Here is a 25625-nt window from a genome sequence, read left to right on the forward strand (position 1 = left end):
GACGTCGTGTGGCGTCGTCAGCGGCTCTCGACCCAGTTGTTCAGTCGGAGTCAGAGCAGGAGGAGGAGGAGGGAGCGTTAATGTCGGCAGTTACTCTGGAATAAACACACATTAAAGGTACGTGTGTGAAAGAGTTTGGTGGCAGCATGTTTGCAGTGTGCCAGTGCTTTATTTGTTGACTATTGTTTTCCCCTTTTTCGTTAAAAATGGTGTTTTGCGGCTAGCGAGCACGGCTGTGGTTAGCAACGGCCAGCATCTTGCCTCATGTCACTTAACGGTCGCAAGATAGAAAGAAAGCTGCGAATCAGCAAAACAGATAAGAGCAAAAGCACGGAAACTGAGAATCACATGGAAATAAATGTAGCTTTAAAATGAGACAGCTCAGCACTCTAAACCAGGAGGCACGGCGTGTGGTCGCCCCCCTCCCTAAATAAATAAATAAATAAATAGATAAGCGTATTTAACGGAACTGAATATATATCGCTGAATCACTCAGTTTGTCAGTATTTTTCTGCAATGGCGGTCTTGCTAGCTTGGGGCTCATATTTATGAGTCTGATGTAGCAGATGCTCGCAGTGTCGCAGTGTTTATCTGCGATGGAGAGGCCTAGATGGATGGAGGTCCGCCCGCTGCAGGTGCACAATGAAAACGAGGCTCACTGTTGGTCCGTGTTTCTGTTTTGGTTTCCAGTTGAGCATAAATTATTGTCTTATTATCCCTTTTGGTCAAGGTTGTTTTTTAGTGTAGTCTTCCTTGCACGTCGATGTCTTTTGATTCACTATCTGTATAGTGCATATAATTATTAATAAGTATATGGTGTTTTTTCAGCTCGTTCAGTTATTTATTTAGAAGTTTTCTCATAACCTAGCTGATATTTGCAACACATTGATAACCGATCTGATCTTTTAGTAATTTTTCAAGCAGTAAAAACACCAAACATTCAGTGGTTCCAGCTTCTCAAAAGTGAGAGTTTACTGTGTTTTTTGTTTGTTTGTTTTAGGTTTAAAAAAAAAAAATATATATATATATATATATATACACACACACACAAACATATATATATATATATATATATATATATATATATATATATATATATATATATATATATATATATTAGTTAGTCCTAGACATTTCTGAACCTTTGGTTGTTGTTGTATTTATTTTTTATCAATAATGCAATCAATTATGATTACAACATAATTTAATAATAATAAAAAATACTGTATTTAAACAAGAGGTGCTTTATTTTACAAGAAACATTTGGACTAATTCTGTGAGAATTGATTTTTAACTGAATATATTTTGGTTGGAGATATTCAACAGGTGCTACCTTGGGCTGTGATGGAAAGTTTTTAAAATTTTTTGACATTTTATAGAATGAAGGATTAATTGATATAGTCAAGAAAAGTAATCTGCTGATAAATTGGAAATCAAAATTATCATTAGTTGCAGTCTTAATATATTTTTGTTGTCGTAAATTTGACAGAAACTCAATTGAGAAACTGTTCATTGATTAAATAAGCAGACCTGTCTGTTTTTGGCTAGACCAGTTTTCAAAGAGCCACACAAATAACCTCAACGTGAGATGGATGCAATATTACAATAATAATATTAATCTCGCTCTGTTACCCATATCCTGATTCATGTGTTTTTGCTATCGCAGCATCAGGTCTTCTCCATGAATAATCTACACACCTCCAACTGCTATTAATAGTCTCCAGTCCAGTCCATGTGTTAAATCGTTTTTATTTATAGGTTGAAAATATATTTGGTTGATGCTCTCCATTTACAGTCTGGCAGTCCTGTGATGACTGAGGCTAAAGGGATACACTTGAGCATGATGTTCGTCAACTCAGAAAGAAACAGCCTCACTGTTCTTCTCTGACGGCTTGTTACCAGGACATGCCTGATGCCAATAAGGCAAATTCATTTGTTCTTCTTTTAATACGGTTTTACAGTGAGGGAATTTGAATGAACAGTTTTTCATAATATCAAACTTAATTTAATGGAAGAACAAGATGAGGAGGGTTCTACTAAGCGGGGTTAGTGGATTTTTCTGTTGTTGTGCCACCATTCGGCTGTGAAACAGACTTAAACTAAGTCCAGGATTACAGATTTTCAGTGGCAGCCATGGAAATAACTGCCTCATTCCATAAAAAGCCTTTATGTGCTTGTTCTGTTTTGCTTTTGATGCAGTATTGGAGAGAGGAGATGATTAACATTTAGGAGAAGTGTTTTTTGCTTACACTTCAGTTCTGTTTGGAAGGATTTAATTTTCAAAGATCAGTGGGTTTATATTGACCACACAAGAGAAATACTGCTGAACTATCGTGCTAACCCAGACTGCTGAAATTTGTAATTGCTTAAACGTTGTAAGTCGTGAATAATTTAGTCTAACCTCCAAGCTAGTATTGATGAATTGAATGTTTTTTAGAGAGCTATGGCCATGCTACATGGGCGTATTGCTTCCGCTGCTCATTGAGCTCCACTGGCTACCTGTTGCAGCCCGCATCAAATTCAAATCTCTAATGCTGGCCTACAAAGTTGTCTCCGGTACTGCTCCTACCTACCTGAACGCCCTGATTCAGACATATGCTACCTCACGACCGTTGCGCTCTTCCAATGAACGGCGCCTGGCTCTGCCCCCCGTTGGTCCAAGGCAATCCAGACTCTTTGCACTTCTTGTTCCCCGCTGGTGGAACACACTACCTGTTCCTACCAGAGCAGGGGCGTCCCTCTCTACCTTTAAAAAACTCCTGAAGACCCAGCTCTTCAAAGAGCATCTTCTCTCCTAGACCACATGATAAGTCTACTCCTCAAAGAATTTGTCACTAGCACTAATAGCTCTTATTGCACTATACCTTGATTGTTTGCTTTTTACTCTTCCTGTAAGTCGCTTTGGATAAAAGCGTCTGCTAAATGACTAAATGTATATGTAAATGTAAATGTAAATGTATTGCTGCCACCAGCGGAAAAAAAGAAAAATTTCTTACTGCAAGATACTATCAATTTGTAAAAAAAAAAAAAAAATGTATGTCTTGTTAATTCACCTTATTTTGATTCAACAAAAAAAAGAAATCCTTCTTCTAATGTTTGAAACGTTGGTGTTGTAATGAAAAACAAGAAACTGGGTAAGCTTGTACAACACTATATGCTTTCATGTTGTTATTGAGCATAATAACTATATGTATGGCTTTTATATTTTCATTTTACAAAAAATCAGTCCTGTTATTATGAGGTATAATTGAGATTTCTTTCACAGTGGTAGCAGTATGTCACCGAACACTGCTAACCTACCTAAAGTGCAGCCATCTGTCACAAGACGAGGTGTCTGAAAGGTGTGACATAGCCAGAGCTGCTGCTGACATGGCGCGTCATGATGTTAGTATCTTGCCAGACTGCTGCATCGGCTGGCAAATAGGCTGGCAGCGACTCAGTGGGGGATTTATCTACCAGTTGGTCTAAGTGGCAATTTCATAACAGGACTCAAAGTGTTATCTTTCAGCACTGAGTGCTTTAAGGAGTTTTACTAAAAGTCAGCTGATTCTGTGAATTGTGTGTGTGAAACCTTTTCTCTCTTCAGGTTGCAAAACTGTTACCACAGAATTAGTCACTCATCCTGTGGTGGCGAAACAGCATTTTCTTTTTATCTCACTCAGTGAAGTCATAGATGTTGGTTTGTAGCTTTCAGAAAGGATAGCGTGTTCAATGTAGTGTACTTGATCTTTAAAATGAGTGGTAAACTAATTTAATTTTAATAAAGTCCTTCAAAGACCACGACTTCTCACTTTTCACTTGTTGTGGCGCCACACTCCAACCTCTGTATAGGCCCCACTGCTTTGTGTGTCAGTTCCTGTATTGTCACTATGCTTCCTAGCGTTGCTCAGGCATGCATATAGCATGTTGCATATGGGTTTGTTGAGGTATTGTGCCAGCCTAATTGTGTTAACGTGGCTCTCTGGCTAGCCCACTGAATCCCTCCTCCCCTTTTAATCTAATTCCTCTAGCGATGGCTATCAGCGAAGCCAGGGGTAGTGTCGCTGTCCTTATCCGTCTAGCGTTGGGGCGTCTCTCCTAAGAGGATTTGAAATCTCCCACGTAATGCTGTACTAACACAGGGCCTCAAACTGACTCACCCCTCTCAAACAAAAACAAACTGTATTGACTGTATTCACTTTCACCACAGACATGCAAGTGAAACAACTTTGGTTATTGAATTGACTCTGCACTTGTGAGATGAGTGGCTGGCAGACAGGGCGCTAACATCAAATGTCCTCAACTGCCTTAACCCTTTTTTTCCTCTAAAAACATAAAAACAGTTCGTTTTCTTTGTGCATATATAAACAGTTTTTTTACTTTATTAAAACAAACACATTTTAAAGGATTACATCCTATACAGATAAAAAGCTACAGAAAGGCCAGTACGGATTAAGTCAGCACTTAAAAACACTGACGTCACTTCTATTAAATATTACTTACAAGATCATGTCAAAATTTTGCTACAATTTAGAAATACAAAGGACTGGGGGAAAATGTGATTATTATTTATTTTACATACTTTGATATTATCTTTGATATTATCATGTTATTCTACAAGTGTCTTCCAAACTAATGACTTTATGTACATAACAGTGGAGCATAACATAGCTTAAACTTAACTGAAAATGTCAGATTCCCTTGTGACATTTCCCTTGTCAGGTTTTGCTGCTTGTCTTTGTCTTATGTAATAATGACCTTTTGAGCTTTGGACTGTTGGTTGGACACAACAAGCAGTTTGATGACATCACCTTGAGCTAAAGGAAAATGCGATGGGCATGCTTTTTTTCGAACATTATATAGACTGAATTAATTTATGGAAAAGAGCTTGAACACAGTCTGTTGCTTCTTACATTGGACAGGGAGGAGATCATAAGCGTTGACTGTGTGTCACATGACCACTCTTGGGTGTCCTTTCCTTTGTAACCTAAGCAAAAAAAAACCTGACAACAACCCTTTGTACACAACAAAGGGTTGTTGTCAGGTTTTTTTTTTTACAGAATTATTGGTAGGGTGTTTGTTGTTTGTATTTAGTTTGTAGTGTAGATTTGACAATGGACTCAGGTCTTGGTACTTGGTCCTCACTTACATAGAGTTAGGAGTCAAAACAAGTATTCTATACAAGGATTATTTAAATGGCAACTACTTTTTAATAAAATGCTGACTATTACCTAGTTCCAGCTTATCTAATGTGAGGATTTACTGCTTTTCAATCATCTAGATTATTGTAACTTAATATATTTTGTACTGATGGTTTAACATTACAAGATATGCAAAGACATTACCTTGGACTATGATGGATAGTTCAAATGTGATTTCCGCCTTATTGCTCAGCCCTAACATGGACAGCAAATTCCCTAAAGTCTGGTGACACAAACTTAAATGCTTTACATGGATATTGGACAGGGAGGAGATCACATGCTTGGACTTGGTATCACATGATAAGTTGAGGACGCTTGGGTTATTCAGTTACATCCCTGTGTTTGCTCAGACGACAGATGTCCTATCTGTCGTCTTGTTTGACGCAAGCAAACAAATCCTTACAGTAATTGTGTTACAGAACTTTTGAGTAGGCGTTTGTCAGTTCAGATCAAGGGAGCGATTGGTAAAGATAAACCAATATTGACCACAGTGCAAACATTTCACTGAAAGAAAAAAAAATCTCTCAAGTAATTCAGCACAACTGATGTACTCATTGTACAATATGCCCCCCTAACACAACCATTGTTGTCCGGAAAGCCGGGAGGGATTTTAGCTCCTCAGATAATGATTGTAATCTGCTATGATCTTAATGGTGACTGTCCGTATGAAGCAGAGCCAGCACTCATCATGTTTGTCTGCAGTCTGTCTCTGCACTGTCCTAGTGATGGATAGACAGGCATCATGAGGACACACTGTAGTCCGGATGCATTTACCAGAGTGAAATAGAGCAGTGTTGCATAACGCTTACTGTGTGGCCTGGAAAGAGGGAAGGAGAAGGAAAGAGGGAGTATGGGAAACAGTTAGCATGATTTTTAGCTTTATAATCTGCCACTGAATGGATATTTTTGTACTGTTGTGTATTTATATAATTGGTGGTGGTGGTGTTGTGTGAAAGAAATAGCATAAGCACTGAGAGTGTTTCTGTTTGTGTTTGCATATGTATTACCGCTGTACTGTATACACACAGTAGTGTTAGCGCAGGCCTATGCTCCTCTGTAAAATCGGCACGCTGCAGACTCAAGCTATTCTTTTAAATTCAGCAATTACGGGAATGGCTTTTGGCTCCCAGCCGAAGTTTTCCTGCAGGCCTTTTATGTGAAACCTGCACATCACATTTGAAAGTACTAATCAACCTTGTAAATCTGACCTTTTTACAGATAGATTTCTGTTTTCTGGTGTGCAGCTCAGTGTGATGCATGTAGATGACCCATTCACATTATGGATTGCAATGTAAATGGCGCATATACATGTTGACTGGTGTTGTGCAGGGGCCTGGTGGGGGAGGGACACTGCAGTAATGGCCAAAATGTCAGGCCTCTTCTAGAAGGATTGCAGATTAATAATACATATGGCTACAATGCACTACTCACGTCCATGGTAACACTGACCGCACTGATGTGGACTGGTGGTGTTTGCCGTCTCCTCAATTTCTCTCACATATTGTCTGCTGCCTAAATCCATAAAGCCAGTGTGTGGGATTGACAGTCTGATGTCACAACAGTGAAAACGATCCAGTAAACTTCTGGTTAAACCTTGTTACTGGGAAAGCTTCAAAATGACAACAGGATTTCAGAAACCACAGAAGGGTTGATTTATTTCTGCCATTACATTCGCCCAACACCATCACCACAACTAACCTTATATTAGGTGATCTACTTTAACCCTGTTAATAATCTTTTAAATGTCCACGTCATTTTACCAAGTTCCAGCTTACCATTGTGAGGATTTGTAGCTTTTCTGTGTTTTTATGTTAAAGTAAGCTTAATATATTTGGGTTTTGGCCTATTGATCAGACCAGAAAAAGTAATTTATGGTGACAACAATCAGCAGATTTATTCATAATGAAAACAAATCGGTAGTTGCAGCCTGAAGTGACGTTAATTCAAGTCATAATTCAGCCATTATCTTCACCCATTATGAGTTTAAGTTTATTAGAATTCATGCTCATTGTAAATAACTGAATAAAATCAGGATTTTCATTTGTTTAATAAAAACAGAAATATATCTTACATGAATGAGCTCTAGGAACAGCGGTCACTCTGTGACACATTTAAAGTCGTGCCCTCTGTCTCTCTCTTTTAGCTTACTTCCTAAATCTGTAAGGTTTCCTTCAGACTGGACCTCCCTTAGCAGCTATTGCTAGAGATGTGTGTTTCTGTTTTCAGATGTTGCTGGTCTGGATAGTCAGCTGTAACAGTAAAGTACCCCTCCCCTGACTGTTCTTCTCAGAGCAGTGTGACGCAAGTGTCTCATCTGGTGTTTATAATGACTCTAACCTGTGGCCTATTTTATGACATTAGATCAGTTGCAGAATGAGTGTAAACTCATGAATAACTCATGACTTATTCTCCTTTCCTACTCTCTCATCTCTGCTTTAGCTTCAGAAATAGCCTTACATTGCTTTGATTTTTTATGTGTACCGCATGCACACATACACACAACAGTTGTTTTTCAAGGGAAAATGTAATGAATTTACACACTTGTGTGTAGACTAAACCTTACTTTAATATTTGGATATTATTTTCTGCACCAATTATTTTTCACTTCACATAATATCATATTATAATCTGAATAGGCAGAGATTCATCCAGCTGCTAATTGTCTTCTGCTGGCTTCATCTGAAATGTAACTGTTGTTGTGGCTGCTGGGAAATTATATATTATAATATAGTCCAGTTGGGTTAAGGGCTAGGGGTTTGGTGATTTGATAGGCTATTATATTAGATGCTTTAAATTGAATACAATAATAATTTCAAATACTTCCAAATTTCATACTTCCATACTGATTAGAGTGATCTAACTAACAACGCAATCATTGTTAAAACCTTTCCCCTGCTCCTCTTTTGTTGTATCATTATCTTTGATGCTCTGGCAGCAGATCTATTTCAAGGCCTCAAATACAGCCAGGTGCTCTTCTTCCTCTGTAACCCCAGTGTGTCTCCAGACCTGTGCAGTGTCCACTACTTCAGGTGTTGCAATCTTTAATGTTATACAAAAGGCCTTCTGTTGGCCCCTCTCTTTTTCTATTTCAGCCTTTTCTTCCTGATTCTGCACAGCCTGTTTTTTCTCCCAAAGGCCCTGAAAGCCTTTGAAGTGTCAGCATCAATGTTGTTTTTTCCGGCTTCTTTAAGAGCCAATAAGACCTTGTCATCACATTTGAGTTGGTATTTTATGTAGTGAATAAAAGCTATATTTTAGAAGAATCAAATTAACCAAAAAAAGAAGGACTACAGTAGAAAATCATAAAATAGTAGTATTTTAATTTGTGAAACAGAAAGACAAAGTGCTTTAGTTCTCCTCTGTGCCGCTGTTCTCTCCTTCTGCAGTCTTGTTTGAATGCCAGTCACCTTTTAATCAGGGATATGCAGTGCTTTGTGTCTTTGCCAGTTTGGCCTAGATAGTGTGATGTCATTACTTTCTCTCTGCTTCCATCTGGGACTTTTGAGATGCAATAGAGGTGTTGAAATTGTATGAATATCCATACTGCAAACATAAGCTTTCTATTTAAATCTCTTACCTGGTAAATGTAAGATGCTGGGCTTTTTTTTCATAGCGTGCTAATCTCTTATTCTGATCTTCTCATAGGTTGTTCTAGCAACAGAGTGAACCTTCCTCCACACCATGTCCCAGGACAAGAGTGGATACCCTGTTATGGGTGAGAACAACCCACTTCATAACAACGTCTATGGACCCCCTCAGCCAGGTTTTGGCATGCCCCCTCCCAACTACGGCCAAGCCCCAGGGGGTCCATACCCACCAGCAGCTGGCTACGGACAGCCGGGCTTTCCCCAGGCAGGTCCAGGTTTCGCCCCTGGTCCCTACCCTCAGATGCCTTACCCTCAGATGCCCTACCCACAGGGACCCTACCCACAGGGGCCTTATCAGCAAGGAGTCGCACAACCAGGCTTTCCCGGTGACCCCACAGGTGAGTGTTCATAAATGCCTAAACTCTTGGGTTTGAGCAGACCTTTCCCTTTCTAGGCCACCTTACTCTTTGTTATTCAATACCCAAATGTGTCAAAGAGGCAATAAATCATGACATAGCCAAACAGTGGGGCTGCTCCTCTATCAAAGGGATTAAGGTTATTTGACACTGCTTATGCTCAATACACAAAAACAACATGCTCAGCTGAAGTCATGTTCATTTATTCCTAGGGCTGCATGATATATTGTTTCAGCATTAACATTGTTATGTGCATATCTACAATTTTCATGGCAGGATGTGCAATGTCAAGTGAGACAAATTAAATCAAACAAGTCATGCTACATGACTAATGTTTCCTAATAATTACCTACAGTCACAATGAACTGAAAGTATTTTACATCTCTCAATGGGTGGGGCCCCGAGGGATTCAACTCGGAAGGTCAGGGAAAGCCACTGGGTCTGGGAGGAACCTGTCATGGGACCTCTCCATGGTGATTTCTGGCCCTTGCTGGGTGCATTTTCCTCCTCTAGGTTGGCTTGAAGACTGGGGGTGAAAGTGGCGTGAACTGTGTTCAAAACACTGGCTCAGCACATGATGACAGGGCAATCAATGACGTAATCAATACTACAATCAGTGTATGCTGAAAAAGAATTAGAATTATTCTACTCTAATTCTATGGTTAAGCCTACCTTTTTTTGCTAGTTGAAAAAAAAACAACAACTATTTATCGTCCTGTAATTGTTGTTCACCAGCACCTGCCGGCAGCCCTGGTTACCATGGTGATGGGCCTCCATCTTACTACGACAACGAGGAGTTCACCAACTCTGGCTTTGAGGACAAGACCATCCGGCAAGCCTTCATCAGAAAAGTAGGTCCTACCGTGCCAAATAGATTAAAGGCGTCACTTTTCCTCTGAAACAGAAGTAGGCCAGGAAGTACAATGTATTAGTGAACAGCTGAGTAAGTTTCATATACCCAAGTTATTCTTTTGTTTTTACAGTGAATTTGAATAGTAACATAATCTTGTATTTTTCCACATATAAACATCTTTTTAAAGCTATAGCTGTTTGGGACTCTTATAGTTGGTGTCCCCAAGCTGTAACTTATACTTTGCCTGACGATAAAGTTTGTCCCCTTTTTTTTTTGTATTTCATTAGTGTTTCTGACTTTGAGTGTCTGTGATTTAGGTGTGAGACACAGCTATGTCATAGCAAGCATATTGCTCAGAAACCAAAGAAAGTGCAGTGTTAAGTGTCAAGTAGTTTGGATAAGTGGTTCATAAGAAAGCTGAAAATAGCTGTTCTTGTTGTAGAAAATCTTTAAAGAAAAACAACTGACAACCAGGTAGATTCGAATAGCAACCTTGTGCGGGATTTATTTTGCAAGTATCAAAAACAGATAATAGACAAATCCAAAAGTCAGAACAACACTGCGAAAGACAACGCCCTGTGTCTCTTTTTATTTTGCAGGTTCGTGTATCATTGTTTCTGTGTAACTTAGGTTCAACGTCCTGTAATTTCCTGTTATGAAAAACACTTTACTATAAGAGCACACTTGGGATTTCCCTCAATCAAGCACTTAGCAGGAGTTTGCAGGACTTTCCTGCAAGCTATTGCTTTGTGGACAAATAGATGTGTGATATACTAGTATCTACATATACATTTTCAATAAAAAATGTACAACACATCAACAAAGTAAGACACTTTCTAATGGTTATGAGCAAACCTTCACCAAATACCTTGATTAATTATTATGAGATACACAAGTGGATTATAAACATTGCTAAATACTTCTGTATGTTCTGTTTGTAAGACGCGACTCAGTGTACAGTTCGTGAAAACCTCATACAGGCTGTCATGTTTATGAGGAAAGTCGACCTGCGGTCCCACCCCCCTGGCGGCCATACACTGATACATGTCACCACATCACTGAACAGGATTACCAAACCAATACAATGTTCCATTTAAGACACAACACGAGTCAAATTAATTGAGTATTATAGACAAATCAAGTAACATAACTATGGAGGATATTAGATGTATAAAATGTGTACTGCTGAACATTACTGTGTAACTGTGTTACAATATATTTAAAGTTAATAATAGTATCCTGTAAACAAAACAAAAAACAAAACAGTTTGTGTGGTGCACTTCCGTTCCTTCAAGCGTCCCTCGATGTCCTCTGCTCAGTCCGAGTTCCTTCATTGTGATGCTGCTAAATGTTCCATTACCTTTTTCCTGGATTGTCCACTTGCCATGTTTTTAAAGCCCTTCACACTTTGCCATATAGTCTGAAATGTCTCTGTCATTATGTAGGCAGGCGGTAGAAACAGGTCCGTTTGTCTCTGACTCCATCTCTTCAGCATGGATACGATGCAACATGTCAAAGGAAACCAGAATTAGAACTGATTAGCCAAAACGGCTCTTCATTACTCTAAAATTTGGTTCACCCAATCCCCTGACAGACTCCCCCTTCTGAACAGGCATGTTTTGAACATGCACTGCATTACTTAATTTAAAATGCCACTGAAACATAATTTACATCTCACCTGCTTCATTCCTCTTTCCCAACAGGTCTTCATGGTTCTCACAGTGCAGCTGCTGGTCACCTTCTCCTTCGTTGCTGTCTTCACCTTTGTCGATGAGGCCAAGTACTTTGTGCGACGTAATCCATGGACATACTATGTGTCATATGCAGTATTCTTCGTGTCTCTGATCGTCCTCAGCTGTTGTGGAGAGTTCCGCCGCAAGCATCCCTGGAACTTGGTTGCATTGGTAAGAACTTTCCCTAATACCAAATCATAAAAAAGTATGGATTAGTCATTGTAAAAGCCTGCTTACATGATTAAAATCCTGTTGTATGTTTGAGTTTTCAGTCCACAACTGCTGTAATTAACTACTGCTTGATTAACGGTAAAACATAAAAAGCATCCTACTGTCGGACAGAGGCTTTATATGTTTCCAGAGAGTGAATGAAGGGATGAGGAGACAAAAGTGAGGGACAAACTCAGGATATGACAGTGGAGACAGAAATAAGAAGAAAAGGAGTTAAAGAGACAGAAACAAGCAAGAGCAAGCCAAACAGACAAATTCTGAGAAGGCAGAAAACTGAGTGTCTGGTATAAATTGATTAACAGGTATTTTAGTACAGGGATTAAGACTATATAACAACTCTTTTAATGTATTCTTTTATTATGCTGTTGAAGGGATTTACATCAGTAATGTTTCTTGACACAGCAGTAACATTTTCATACACAGTAGTTTCAGTTCTCAGTTGAGAAACTCAATATGCTTTTCATCTGTAAATCAAACTGTTGCGTGTTTCATTTGGCTTTAAGCCCAATAAACGAGTTCCACATGAGTCATTTTTGTTATTCTGCTATATTCCAAACATCTATAATAAAGACGGTATAGATTGTCCTTAATTTGAGATAGTTTTCTGACACAGAGTAATGGTCCATCTTTCCATCATCTGACCTGTATCTACAACATGTAAAGTGTCTGTGTGTCCTGTGTCTTGCAGTCCATCCTGACCCTGAGCCTCTCCTACATGGTGGGCATGATCGCCAGCTTCTATGACACAGAAACGGTCATCATGGCTGTGGGCATCACTGCTGTGGTCTGCTTCACTGTTGTGATCTTCTCACTACAGGTCAGCACACACAAACAGCTGCTTTAATAAATGTATTTAAAAGTCTCCAGACAAACGTCATCCTTTAAAGCAATTTCTTCGGATCCGTTTTTTACCCTGAGGTGTGCAACCTTATCAATCTCACACGCTGCCCACTGAAGGCCCACAGGAATGTCGATATATATATATATGTATATATCTTGTTAAGAGTGTATTTATTGTAAATACACTGATCATGTTTTATTTACAGTAACAACTTTATATATCACGTAGAGACAAGCTGAGGAAACCAGTTGAACGTGCAGTCGTAGGGGCTTTTACACAATGTTTGTTTATATGTAAACTATTAGTTTCACATTTACATGTAAATAGCCTGTATAATAGTTTTACTATTTCTTTAGTTTTCTGCTGTATTTGTGTGTAGAAATGGTAAAAAAAAAAAAAAAGGTCTTACAACACAGAACAGTTCTAGAATAACAATGTGGGTAATTATAACTGAAGATTGGTACATTTCCATAGGCACCTGTGTCCTTTTTTATATTTGTGTTTCCTGGCAGCTTGAAACTTTGTTCAATTGGTAAAATTAAAAAAGAAAGAAAATGCGTAGAAAGTTGACCAAATTTAACCAGAATCTCCTGGACTCCAGAGGTTTAAAACATTAATTATTCTAACAACTAGCTTCCTGTGTACAAATGTACAGAATTTGAAGTGAAGTGGTGAGTCTCATCTCCTACTAGAACTCAGATTTTCCAACATTTTGTCTTTTCTTTTCTTTCCTATTTCACCACAGAGCAAGTATGACTTCACTTCCTGTTGGGGCGTGCTGCTTGTGTGCATGATCGTGCTGTTGCTCTTCTCCTTCCTCTGCATGTTCATCCGCCACAAGATCCTGCACATCGTTTATGCCTCACTGGGGGCCCTGCTCTTCACCTGCGTAAGTTTCACACTTAGTGTGTTTTTAAAACATGAATAACTTCAGTGACTGTTGGTTGTATTTCGTTTTTTCTGTAGTGTTAAACATTTTAGATTTATTGTAGCATTAATAATTCCATCACTGTAAGAGCCAGGGCAGTTAATTTAATCTGAGGTCTAACTTGTAAGTTAATTCCCCAGTTGGGTAATTTGATATTTGTTGGGTAATGAAGTCCAGTTGTCTGGATACAGTTTCAATTGGCATGCAGGTAATTTTTCCACCTTCCAATGAAGTTTATTCTGCTCAATTTGGGATAATTAAATCTGCAGAATGTTTAAAAGTAAAGCACAAACCGGGTAGGAAAAAGATTTATGCTAAGCAAGAGGAAAGTGGGATGCTAACTTTATTAGGATCTGACTATATGACCCAAGTTTAACCAAAACAGCTGTTAAAACGCTTTGAAGATGTTATTATATAGAGGATAAAATAAGTGTTTTGGGCCAACGCAAAAGTTGGACAACTCTACAAAGAGTAGAATTAAATTAAATGAACAAAGGAGAAGATGATGTGATTAGATGATTTAATGGATAAAGAGAAACTCTTGAAGCCTAGCAAAACAAACGGCTCTATTGGTATTTAATATAGTAGATGATGTGTGACAAAAGTTTAGTATGAAAAACAGAAAAGCCAAAAAAAATATGAAAGATGGTATTCATCAGTCAGAATGTGGCGTAAAACATCATAAACCTGAGAGAATTTGGATATGTTTGACAGTATTATCTTTAATAGGAACTGAAATGTATGTCATATACATAATATGTATGTTCTTGAAAATATTTGTGTATTATGGCCTTAGTATATGATTGTATATGGATATATTTGAGGTAGATGATAAAATAATTATGAAAAAGAAATCTTTAAAATATTAATGCAATTCTTTTTTTTTCTCTGTAGTTTTTGGCCGTGGACACTCAGCTTCTCCTGGGCAACAAGAAGCTGGCTCTGAGTCCAGAGGAGTACGTTTTTGCTGCCCTCAACCTCTACACTGACATCATCAACATTTTCCTCTACATCCTGGCCATTGTGGGACGCACCCGCGAATGAGGCTGCATATTAAAGAGAACAGGAGGGAGATGTAGAATGTCTCCCATATTGTGAAATATTGCTAACATGCTCTCTAACACCTTTAACTTTTTCTTCACTTTTTTTTCCTCCTGTGACACTCTTCATTTCCTTTATTATCACACACTTTTTTAGCAGGCAGTTGTGTAGTGGAACAGATTCAGCCTGTCATATAAATCCACTTGAGAGGGACTCTTATTTATTTAACACAAATCTCGCCATTAATGATAAAATAATATTGATTTTCTCAATTTTGAACACTCCGCTTGCTGTAACTGTGCCCTGCTTCCTACTAACACAGATGGCTACATTACCTATCCCCCTACTTTGAGTTTGGCTCGGCTCATAAAGTGTAGTGGATGCTTGGCACTCAGCCTGGCCTTACTGCAGGGATTAAACAGAAAAAATAGCGGGTAAGGTATCCGTAGCACCTAATATTGATGCAAACCAGCTTTGTCTGAAGAGAAGAGGTTAGCTCTAGAAATACCTTTCCTTAAATCCGTCTGTTTTCCCAAACGTCCCTCTCTCTTTGAGCCTGCTGGTGTAAAGTATCTCTGCATGGCAACATTGGAAGTACACCTAAAGATATGTGATGGTTCTTTAGAGCTACCAGAGGACTACCTCTAGCTTGCTTGTCACAGCTGTAAATAGTTAAGTGTATTACTATATAGGATGCCAGTATCCCCCTCTGCCCTTCAAAGGCATGCTGGAGTGATTCGTATGGATGTGTTGCTTTTTGGGACAAATCGCTCCGATCGCAGAACTTCACTTACCCAGTACATTAACTAACTTTTAATGGCGAATGAAAGATTGAAAGTCAATGTTGGATGTATATGACATGAACATAAATTAGTATTTGTAAACTATATATTCTTACAGAATATCTTTTCAACAGGAAGAAAATTTATGTTTTGAAATTATTTCTATGATTGCAAAGCTGAGATATCCTCTTGCCTTTTTTTCTTTCTTTACTGTCCTCACTTATTTCCCCTCATCTGGTCATGAACGTGAAGTGAAAATTTAGTGCTGTATTCATTTTTTTCTCATCACCACCAATGTGAACTAAAGTTGAAGTATTGACCACTTCTATATACCAAGCTGATCCAAGTTTCAGAAGTTCTGAAATGTAACTATTGTGAAGTAGATGGATAATGGACTTATAACTTACCTATTTATTGAGCTTGATGTAGATAATAGGGTTGCTTTGAAGCTGCTTTGAGGTGGTGTTTAAGAAAACAGTGTTGTTTGGATAAAGGTTTCATTACTTATTGTGATTGTAAAACCATCACATTCTGGTGCACTCGCAAGCTAAAGGAATCAACATACACTGGAAGCCAAAAATATCACTACACATAAACACACAACTTGAATGATATTTAACATGAACACATTTTATTTATTATGTAACTTCTGTTTTAATTTTTCACCTCTTGCATGACCCTCTCCTATCATTTGCATGTGCTGATAATGCACATTGTACAGGTTCTCCTGTTTTGGAGAGACACAGTGATGTTTGGCAGCCCTGTTAGACTTTTTTTTTTAACTCTTGTGTTTGACTCTAACTAACGTGTATGTGTACATAGAACTCCTTAGTGGTTTGATGTGTATAGATAAAGTAAATACATTTTGGGGCTTTATAGGTCTGTTTGCATTGTATATTTGCAATGACTCAAAGTGGAACTGCATTCCTCTACACTGCTGTTCGCTTTTCATTAAAACTGATACAATGTAAAGGTGTCGAACTATGTTTGTATTTTTTTGAAAAAACTAAACTGTGTTTTTGCTTTTAATTACTGCGTGTAGGTAGGAAAAATGTATCACACACACACAATCATAGTAGGACCAGGGCACTGATGTGTGATATAGGCCACAGCCAAGTCACACATCTGATGGTGATTAGATAATCATGTTCCATCATCAGGGTGCAAAAATTAAAAAAAATAAAAAAAAACAATCAGCCAATCAAACAACTTTAAACAAAACAACAGCATCTATGTCTCATACCATTTAGATGTCTATTACTTTCTGTCCAATAAATCGGCATGCCAATGTTATTTGTAATAATTTAACTGATCAATTGATATACTGTTTATAAGTTAATTTGTAAAACATTGTTGCCTTTGCAAAGTAGTTGTGGTTAGCCATAGAGCTGAGATTGTAATTATATGATATAATACTCCACTTAATTACGTTTTTATTTCTTAATCAAAGTTAGGGAATCTTTTGAGTTGGAAAAAATACGAATAGAAAAATACTGGCCAATTCAGTAATTCTTCTTTTCTTTTTTTTTCTTTTTTTGCCTTGAGAAGGACATCAGCTTCAAAAGTTCGTATTAAGGCTTATAAATAGTGAGTACTGTGCTACATATTAGAAGCTAATTTAATTTAAAATAAATAAATAAATGCAATTGAAATACAAATGTATTAATCGGATTAAGTTATTTCCATTGAGCAAAAACTGCATTTCAGTTCTACGTGTGTTTTCAACTCAATCTGGACATTTAAAATATTCATTTGCAATGGAAATTATGATTATTGATTGTTTATAAAACATTTGTAGACAAGTAAGCAGTGATTATTTTTCTTCCAAGCAGTTTCGACTTAATCGTAACTTTTATGTGTAAACAAACCATAGACTGTATGAAAATAAATAAACAAACAAACGCATAAATGTATTATACACGCGCACTTTGGCGCCATACGTCACTTTCCGTCCTCGTGCGCACGTCCCTTCAGTTGATTTCAGTTAAAACCAACTAAAACTGGAAACTTTCACCACTTTCACCTCAGGAAACAGAGTCCTCTGGCTGGATAAACATGAGCCAATCAACAGGTTAGTCTGCGTAAATTAAAGGTGAACTACAGTTACTGTGTTCGTAAAAAAAAAGAAATATAAAAAAGAAAAGAAAATAGTAGCATCTGCCTTTCAGTTGTTGGCTCTGTAGTAGAAAGGTTAGCTTACATTCGTGTTAGCTTGATTAAAACTAACTATAAGTTACCTTATCTTAGCTTGAGCAACAATAAAAAAAATTGCTGTATTATTTTTGCAGAAGGCTTTTAAGTCACATGTATCCCACCTAATTTTAAATCACCTTGGCCGGGTTGGCCTGATAAGCTTCAACATTCTATGTCTCACTGTTAAGTCTTTTTTTGTCGAAATTGATTTTTTTTTTTGCCTAAATCATCTCCTCATGACACTGGCCATCTATGGTAAAATCGCCTACATCCTCAGTTGATCAGATCATGTGATTTTACCCCTTTAAGATAATGCCCTATGTCAAGTGTGTGACTTAAGCGGATTTATTATGCCTAAGTCAAAATAAAATGTGACTTAGGCAATTTTTTGAACATGCCTTTGTGACTTAAGCAAGATATGGTAACACTTTATTTTGAAGGTGTCTACATAAGAGTGACATGAGCGTGTCATAAACATGACATGGGATGTGTCATGAACATTAATGACACTTCGAAGTAACATTAATGCTCATGATACTTGTCATGTCATGTTTCTGACAGGCTTGTGTGACTCTTATGTAGACACCTTCAAAATAAAGTGTTACCATATCTTGCTTAAGTCACAAAGGCATGTTCAAAAAATTGCCTAAGTCATTTATTTCTCTTAAGTTACATAATTTACACACAGTGTTATTACTATGCCAATAGCCATCCTTTGTTACATCCTTTTTGAGTGAATTGATCAATAAATGTAATATGTTAAACTTTTGGTGAAGTTTTCCTGCAAGTGCAACTGCTGTGTTTCCTGCAAAACTTTGAAAAAAAATGAGTTAGGCGATTATTTTAACAGGGTGACGATATGGAGTGACAGCTTTGGCTAACGTTAGCTCCAAGTCTTCACAGTGAAACACGGTGAAGACAAAACTTGTCTCTCATCTTACATTTACTTTTATTTCACAGGTTTCAACATTGAGGACTTGATTAATGCTTCACCACTAAATGGAGGTATAGTTGAACAAAGTACAAAAAAACAACTGAATCTTCAAAATCCCAAACAAACCAGGCTAATGTACACCCTTCCCTGGTGTCAGGTGGAGCAGCACAGGAGCCCAAAGTCGAACAGTTGTTGGGGACATTGAGGAGGCTGCAACAAGGTAGTGCTTGACTGACTTCACCTTATATGGGTTTATTTGAATTGCATGAATTTAAATGCCTGATCAGACCCAATAGCGACATCTTTTGGACAAATAGGAGATGAGTTTTGTTTCTACTTTATATTTTAATTGATTTTGTATGTTGGAACTTTTTACCCCCTAGTACAAGCGTTGATTTGGTACAAAAACGAATCACTTCACATTTTCAATCTGCTGTAAAGGCTGTAAAGCATGTCAGCTCAGCCAAAGTACAAAATGAAGCTCTGCCACATCGTTTTTTAGTTTTCGTGTCGAGCATGCGCGGTGTTGTGGTAGATTCTTAAATAAAAATGACGGATAGCCCATTATCTAGCCGTCGTATTAAGAAATTAATTATTTGGTCAACGCCAGTCGTGTAATTTTTCCTAATCTGTGCAAGGAAGTCCACATTTCAAGTGGAAACCGAGCAAAAGCAGGATGTGGCGTAATCATCTTGACATCTTAGTTAGTCTTTGTGAAGCCACACTTCCGCTTCCGATGGTAAGTGGTGCTATGTTTTTATTTAATAACATCAAAACTAGTTCAATTGAGCACGTGAGCCGTGTGCAGCGTGTCCTGCAAGGGTTAAATGATAGTGCAACGTGAAAACTTTTACAAACGGAGGTCTGAGAGTATTAATAAACGTTTGTTAATGTACACCAATGGGAAGGCAGCGTGCTGCCCTTATGCTAATGAACATGCGTTTCCTCTTAGGTATAATATAAAGAATAGCATACGAACGCACTATTTTTTATACATTAGCATTGTAAGGGTGCGAATTAAAGCAAAAATACGTTTAACTCTGTGTAAGTAAATGTTGATTAATACCACGAAAAATTTACACCGTGAGTAAGACAGCTGTTCGTACTGGTCATAAGAGTTCTTGCAGCGCTAACCGGGTATCTTCAGTAAGGTACATCCTTACCTGTTACTCCTCCCGAGGAGTTTCAGATCATGATGAATGGGATCTAATGAGATATGATTAATATCTCCCTCTTGTAGGGAACCGCAACACCCTACAAGACCATTCTGACAAAATTGTAAATATAAACAAATAACTGATCAAGTCGTTGTGGGGCAGTGTCATAGATACATAGTGCTGACGTTTTGACCGCGCATGTTTCCTTGCCTTGCCTCAGTGTATTAGTCCCTGAATATAGCTTAATATATTTATAGTCACGATTCAACAATTATCATATCAGCTTTCATGTTTCAATTACATTTTTTTTAATTTAGGTCAAAGAGCCCTGGAAGAAGAAATTAAGGAGATCAAATCTGTCAGCGAGTCTTTGCAGAAAGAGCTGACTGCTTGTAAGATACAAATCATATTTATCGTATTTCATTCAATTTGTATTTGCTGTATGCTGCTGAGATGTTGTCATAGACCTAAAAAAATAGGCACTAAATGTTTTTGCTATCTTTTAGAAAACCATTTATGACACACTATTTACAATATGTGATGTTGATTTTATCATTGCATAATATAACTGAGCAGTGTTGTTGTTTTTACAGTACAAACTGAAGCTTACCAACTGGAAGGAATCCAAAAAGAGAAAGAAGGTACACCCACAAACATATCTACCTGTGTCATTGTAGCCTAATAAGTATAACTACTTGATGTCATACAGAGTTAAAGTTTTGGTCAATTGAGCCTGAAAACAAATTTGGCATCTAGTGTAAATACACAGATAATTCATATGAATACGCTGAGTTGAGATGTTTATCTCCAGAGTTGTGCAGGAAGCTGGAATTCCAATGTGAGGAGTCTGAGCAGGACTTGTCCAGGTGAACTCCAACCAACCAGATAAAGGATATTATTTAATGTGTGTTTTATTAAGTCTGATCATGAGCCATCAACATAATTCTTTCTCCATATTGTGAGCTTCTATAGTGCGTTTCTGGTATGTAACACTAGATGGCAGCAACTTAGCAGCATCTGGATATTTTGTCCTTTGAGAAATTGTCTGGTGTCAAATCTTTGTAATAGTTTTTTTCAGTCCTTGTATAAGTACTGTATATTAAGAACGTTGTAAAGGTATTGCCTAATTTCCTGTGTATATATTAATATAATTGACAAACTTTTAAAAATAATTAGAATCAGAGTTATTTGCCAACTATGTGTACACATACATGGAATTTGACTCCTTTGACTACCTTTTTAGTGATACATTTTTTATTGTCAATTTGTGAAATTATAGTTATAGTTTATATCTCTTACTGAGTGATGAATCGTGTTTTGCAGGCAGTTAAATCACAACAAGAAAAGTGAGGAATTGCTCCAACAGTACAGATGTGAAATTCAGGAATTCAAGCTTAAACAGCGGAAGATGCGGTAGGGTCCCTTTTGAAATTGAAATATCATACTTTAAAGGAAAACATATTAAATGTCATTGTAAATGTACTAAAAGTAAGCCTGGTTTTTGTAGGATGAAGTTTGAAAATCAACTTCATCAACTGATAGAGCAGCATAAAAATCTGTACTCTGTCTTTGTAAGTAATCTATTGTCATATAACAATTAGTTGCACATTCAATTTTTTCCCCCTAAATATCTAAAACATAATGATGAAAATGTGGCTCATGGTTTATACTGTTAATAACTGTTTCAAATTGTTACTTAGACTCCAGAAAGGCTCCCAGATGAAATAGAGAGTGCTGAAAACACTAAAAGGCAGCTGCTATCAGCTGGTAGGTACCCTCTCACAATGTATGCCAATTTTTCTTCAAGTAGTAAAACATTTATTCTCCATTTTCACTTCCTGCCCCTTTGATCTGGTCTTTTTCTGTGATTCTTACAGAACAAATGAAGTTGACTCAGCTTCACCACCTCAATGAGGAGTTAGAGGAGATGAAGAAACTGAAGCAGCCAGTTGCTATAGCTGCAGAGTCTCAGCAGGAGTAAAACAGTCCGTTTATAGATAGTTATAAAGACTCAGAGGTAACAATTCCCAATTTTCTTCCCAGTTAGATGCACTTAGATATTTTCTTATCAGGTGAAAACCTGATTGTTAGCTTCTGAATTTCATCAGTCCATGTGTGGCAACTGCAAAAAACGAAAACTTCAGTAAAAAGATTTAGTCACTTGTTGATTTATACCAGTGACATCTTAGTAGAATGTTTGCCTACCAAACTCTCTTTATCCCTGTGTCCTTGGCTACTTTTCTCTAAGTATCTGATGCTTATATAATATTTGTTCCGTGAAACAAGGGCTCTGTGTTGATGTTATTCATGAAACCAGAAATATTTCACATTCTGTGACTGTTAAATGGTGTTTTCAGATGCCAGTAGCTATACCCTGTATTGTACTACTAACTGTGAATTGATAAAATATAAGTGTGTTCATGTATTTAACTTATAAAGTTTTAAACATTGTTGTGACTTTGCCGTCAAATTTATTTATTTTATGAACCTCAAAAGTGCTTAAATGAATACAGCACAACCATTCTCTACAATATACACACATACTGCATATATGTGCACACAGCCATGTTCAATGGGAAGGCGGGGTGTGCTGTCCTCATGCTAATGAACACAAGTTTCCATTAGGTTTAGTAAGAATACTATACAGAGCGAACAACTTTATGAATTACCATAGTAAGGGTCCAACTTCAAGCAAATAGACGTTTAACTTCATGTCAGTAAATGTTGAACAGTACTAAGAAAACTTAAACCGTGAGTAAGAGAGCTGTGCGTACTGATCATAGCAGTTCTTGCGACATCAGAGTGTTATCTTCAGTAAGGTGCATCCTTACCTGTTACTCCTTTTGAGGAGTTACAGATCATGATGAATGGGGCATTATGAGATATGATTAATATTTCCATCTTGTAGGGAACAGCAACACCCTACAAGACCATTCTGACAATATTGTTAAGTTTAACAAGTAATATGGCAATGCTTGAATGTTGTCAGAAGCATTACTTCAGCCTTGGCTACTTTTCTCTAAGTATCTGATGTTTGTATAATAATTATTCTGTGAGACAAGGCCATCGTTTTGATGTGTTCATGAAACCAGAAATATTTCACTTTCTGTAACTGATAAATGGTACTTTTCGATGCCAGAAGCTGTACACTGCATGGTACTTTGTTCATCTTACTTAAATATTGTGTACTGCTATAAATGTGTTCATATATTTAAACTTATGTTTTTAACATTATGACTTTGTGGTCAGATGGATTTATTTTCAAATTGAAGAGCCTATAAATTAAAACAGCACAACCATTCTCTACAATACACACACATACTGTATATATGTGCACACACAGCCATGTTCAGTGGGAAAGTGGGATGTGTTGTCCACATGCTAATGAACTCGTTTCCATTTAGGTTTAACAGAAAGAACACTATGTAGAACCAACAACTTTATAAATTAACATAGTAACATGTTTAACTTCATGTCAGTAAATGTTGAACAGTACCACGAAAACTTAAACCGTAAGTAAGACAGCTGTGCGTACTGATCATAGCAGTTCTTGCGACATCAGAGTGTTATCTTCAGTAAGGTGCATCCTTACCTGTTACTCCTTCTGAGGAGTTTCAGATCATGATGAATGGGGCATTATGAGATATGATTAATATCTCCATCTTGTAGGGAACAGCAACACCCTACAAGACCATTCTGACAATATTGTTAAGGTTAACAAGTAATATGGCAATGCTTGAATGTTGTCAGAAGCGTTACTTCAGCCTTGGCTACTTTTCTCTAAGTATCTGATGTTTGTATAATAACTATTCTGTGAGACAAGGGCATGGTTTTGATGTGTTCATGAAACCAGAAATATTTCACTTTCTGTAACTGATAAATGGTATTTTCAGATGCCAGAAGCTGTACACTGCATGGTACTTTGTTCATCTTACTTAAATATTGTGTACTGCTATAAATGTGATCATATATTTAAACTTAAGTTTTAACATTGTGACATTGTGGTCAGATGGATTTATTTTCTACAATACACATACATACTGTATATATGTGCACACACAGCCATGTTCAGTGGGAAGGCGGGGTGTGCTGTCCACATGCTAATGAACTCGTTTCCATTTAGATTTTACAAAAAGAACACTATGCAGAGCCAACAACTTTATAAATTCACATAGTAACATGTTTAACTTCATGTCAGTAAATGTTTAACTTCATGTCAGTAAATGTTCAACAGTACCACGAAAACTTAAACCGTAAGTAAGACAGACGTGCGTACTGATCATAGCAGTTCTTGTGACTTCAGAGTGTTATCTTCAGTAAGGTGCATCCTTACCTGTTACTCCTTCTGAGGAGTTTCAGATCATGATGAATGGGGCATTATGAGATATGATTAATATCTCAATCTTGTAGGGAACAGCAACACCCTACAAGACCATTCTGACAACCTTGTGATTAATAGTATATATTTATAGTAAATGGTATTTTCAGATGCTGGAAGCTGTACACTGCATAGCACTTTGTTCATCTTACTTAACTATTGTGTATTGATGTAAATGTGTTCATATATTTAAACAAAATTTTTTAACAATGTGAAATTGTGGTCAGATTAATTTATCCTCCAAATCAAAAGCCTATTGATTAATACAGCACAACCATTCTCTACAATACACATACATACTGTATATATGTGCATACAGCCATGTTCAATGGGAAGGCGGGGTGTGCTGTCCTCATGCTAATGAACACAAGTTTTCATTTAGGTTTAACAGAAAGAACACTATGCAGAGTCAACAACTTTGTAAATTACCATAGTAAGTGTCCGACTTCAAGCAAATAGACGTTTAACTTCATGTCAGTAAATGTTGAACAGTACCATGAAAACTTAAACCGTAAGTAAGACAGCCGTGCGTACTGATCATAGCAGTTCTTGCGACATCAGAGTGTTATCTTCAGTAAGGTGCATCCTTACCTGTTACTCCTTCTGAGGAGTTTCAGATCATGATGAATGGGGCATTATGAGATATGATTAATATCTCCATCTTGTAGGGAACAGCAACACCCTACAAGACCATTCTGACAATATTGTTAAGTTTAACAAGTAATATGGCAATGCTTGAATGTTGTCAGAAGCATTACTTCAGCCTTGGCTACTTTTCTCTAAGTATCTGATGTTTGTATAATAACTATTCTGTGAGACAAGGCCATCGTTTTGATGTGTTCATGAAACAGGAAAATTTCACATTCTGTAACTGATAAATGGTATTTTCAGATGCCAGAAGCTGTACACTGCATGGTACTTTGTTCATCTTACTTAAATATTGTGTACTGCTATAAATGTGTTCATAACTTAAGTTTTTAACATTGTGACATTGTGGTCAGGTGGATTTATTCTCTACAATACACATACATACTGTATATATGTGCACACACAGCCATGTTCAGTGGGAAGGCGGGGTGTGCTGTCCACATGCTAATGAACTCGTTTCCATTAAGGTTTTACAAAAATAACACTATGCAGAGCCAACAACTTTATAAATTAACATAGTAACATATTTAACTTCATGTCAGTAAATGTTGTGCTCTGTTTTGATGTGTTCATGAAACTAGAAATATTTTCCATTCTGTGACTGGTAAATGGTATTTTTTAGATGCCAGCAGCTGTACACTATATGGTACTTTGTTTATCCTATTTAAATATTGTATATTGATATAAATGTGTTCATATATTTAAATTTAAGGTTTTTTTTTA

General features: G+C 37.2%; 2 protein-coding genes and 5 non-coding genes across 8 annotated transcripts; all 7 read left to right on the top strand.

Annotated features, from left to right (window-relative positions):
• Positions 1 to 16587, top strand: grinaa (glutamate receptor, ionotropic, N-methyl D-aspartate-associated protein 1a (glutamate binding)). Its single transcript, XM_059350385.1, has 7 exons — positions 1 to 117; positions 8826 to 9165; positions 9919 to 10034; positions 11740 to 11940; positions 12689 to 12817; positions 13587 to 13730; positions 14664 to 16587. The coding sequence occupies exons 2-7, from the start codon at positions 8862 to 8864 to the stop codon at positions 14811 to 14813; spliced, it is 1044 nt and encodes a 347-aa protein (XP_059206368.1). The 5' UTR covers positions 1 to 117; positions 8826 to 8861; the 3' UTR covers positions 14814 to 16587.
• Positions 16588 to 17553: 966 nt separating this feature from the next.
• si:ch211-199g17.9 (uncharacterized protein LOC108180085 homolog) lies at positions 17554 to 21956 on the top strand. Of its 2 annotated transcripts, XM_059350164.1 has the most exons (11): positions 17554 to 17663; positions 18746 to 18790; positions 18877 to 18939; positions 20194 to 20268; positions 20470 to 20517; positions 20688 to 20742; positions 21200 to 21289; positions 21384 to 21447; positions 21577 to 21643; positions 21754 to 21773; positions 21813 to 21956. In XM_059350164.1, the coding sequence occupies exons 1-11, from the start codon at positions 17648 to 17650 to the stop codon at positions 21855 to 21857; spliced, it is 588 nt and encodes a 195-aa protein (XP_059206147.1). In that variant the 5' UTR covers positions 17554 to 17647; the 3' UTR covers positions 21858 to 21956. The 2 variants fall into 2 exon arrangements, with proteins under 2 accessions (XP_059206147.1, XP_059206146.1); XM_059350163.1 differs by having other exon boundaries at positions 17559 to 17663; positions 21754 to 21956.
• On the top strand, positions 19860 to 19991 carry LOC131985675 (U8 small nucleolar RNA). The gene has a single exon (XR_009395657.1). It is a non-coding gene; the product is annotated as a U8 small nucleolar RNA (small nucleolar RNA).
• A 728-nt stretch (positions 21957 to 22684) lies between the features above and the next one.
• LOC131985674 (U8 small nucleolar RNA) lies at positions 22685 to 22816 on the top strand. The gene has a single exon (XR_009395656.1). It is a non-coding gene; the product is annotated as a U8 small nucleolar RNA (small nucleolar RNA).
• A 629-nt stretch (positions 22817 to 23445) lies between these two features.
• Positions 23446 to 23577, top strand: LOC131985671 (U8 small nucleolar RNA). The gene has a single exon (XR_009395653.1). It is a non-coding gene; the product is annotated as a U8 small nucleolar RNA (small nucleolar RNA).
• A 609-nt stretch (positions 23578 to 24186) lies between these two features.
• LOC131985673 (U8 small nucleolar RNA) lies at positions 24187 to 24318 on the top strand. The gene has a single exon (XR_009395655.1). It is a non-coding gene; the product is annotated as a U8 small nucleolar RNA (small nucleolar RNA).
• Positions 24319 to 24822: 504 nt separating this feature from the next.
• On the top strand, positions 24823 to 24954 carry LOC131985672 (U8 small nucleolar RNA). Its single transcript, XR_009395654.1, has one exon. It is a non-coding gene; the product is annotated as a U8 small nucleolar RNA (small nucleolar RNA).
• The last annotated feature ends 671 nt before the right edge of the window (positions 24955 to 25625 follow it).

This window comes from Centropristis striata, chromosome 14 (assembly GCF_030273125.1).
Source record: "Centropristis striata isolate RG_2023a ecotype Rhode Island chromosome 14, C.striata_1.0, whole genome shotgun sequence".
In the NCBI taxonomy this organism is placed as follows: domain Eukaryota; kingdom Metazoa; phylum Chordata; class Actinopteri; order Perciformes; family Serranidae; genus Centropristis; species Centropristis striata.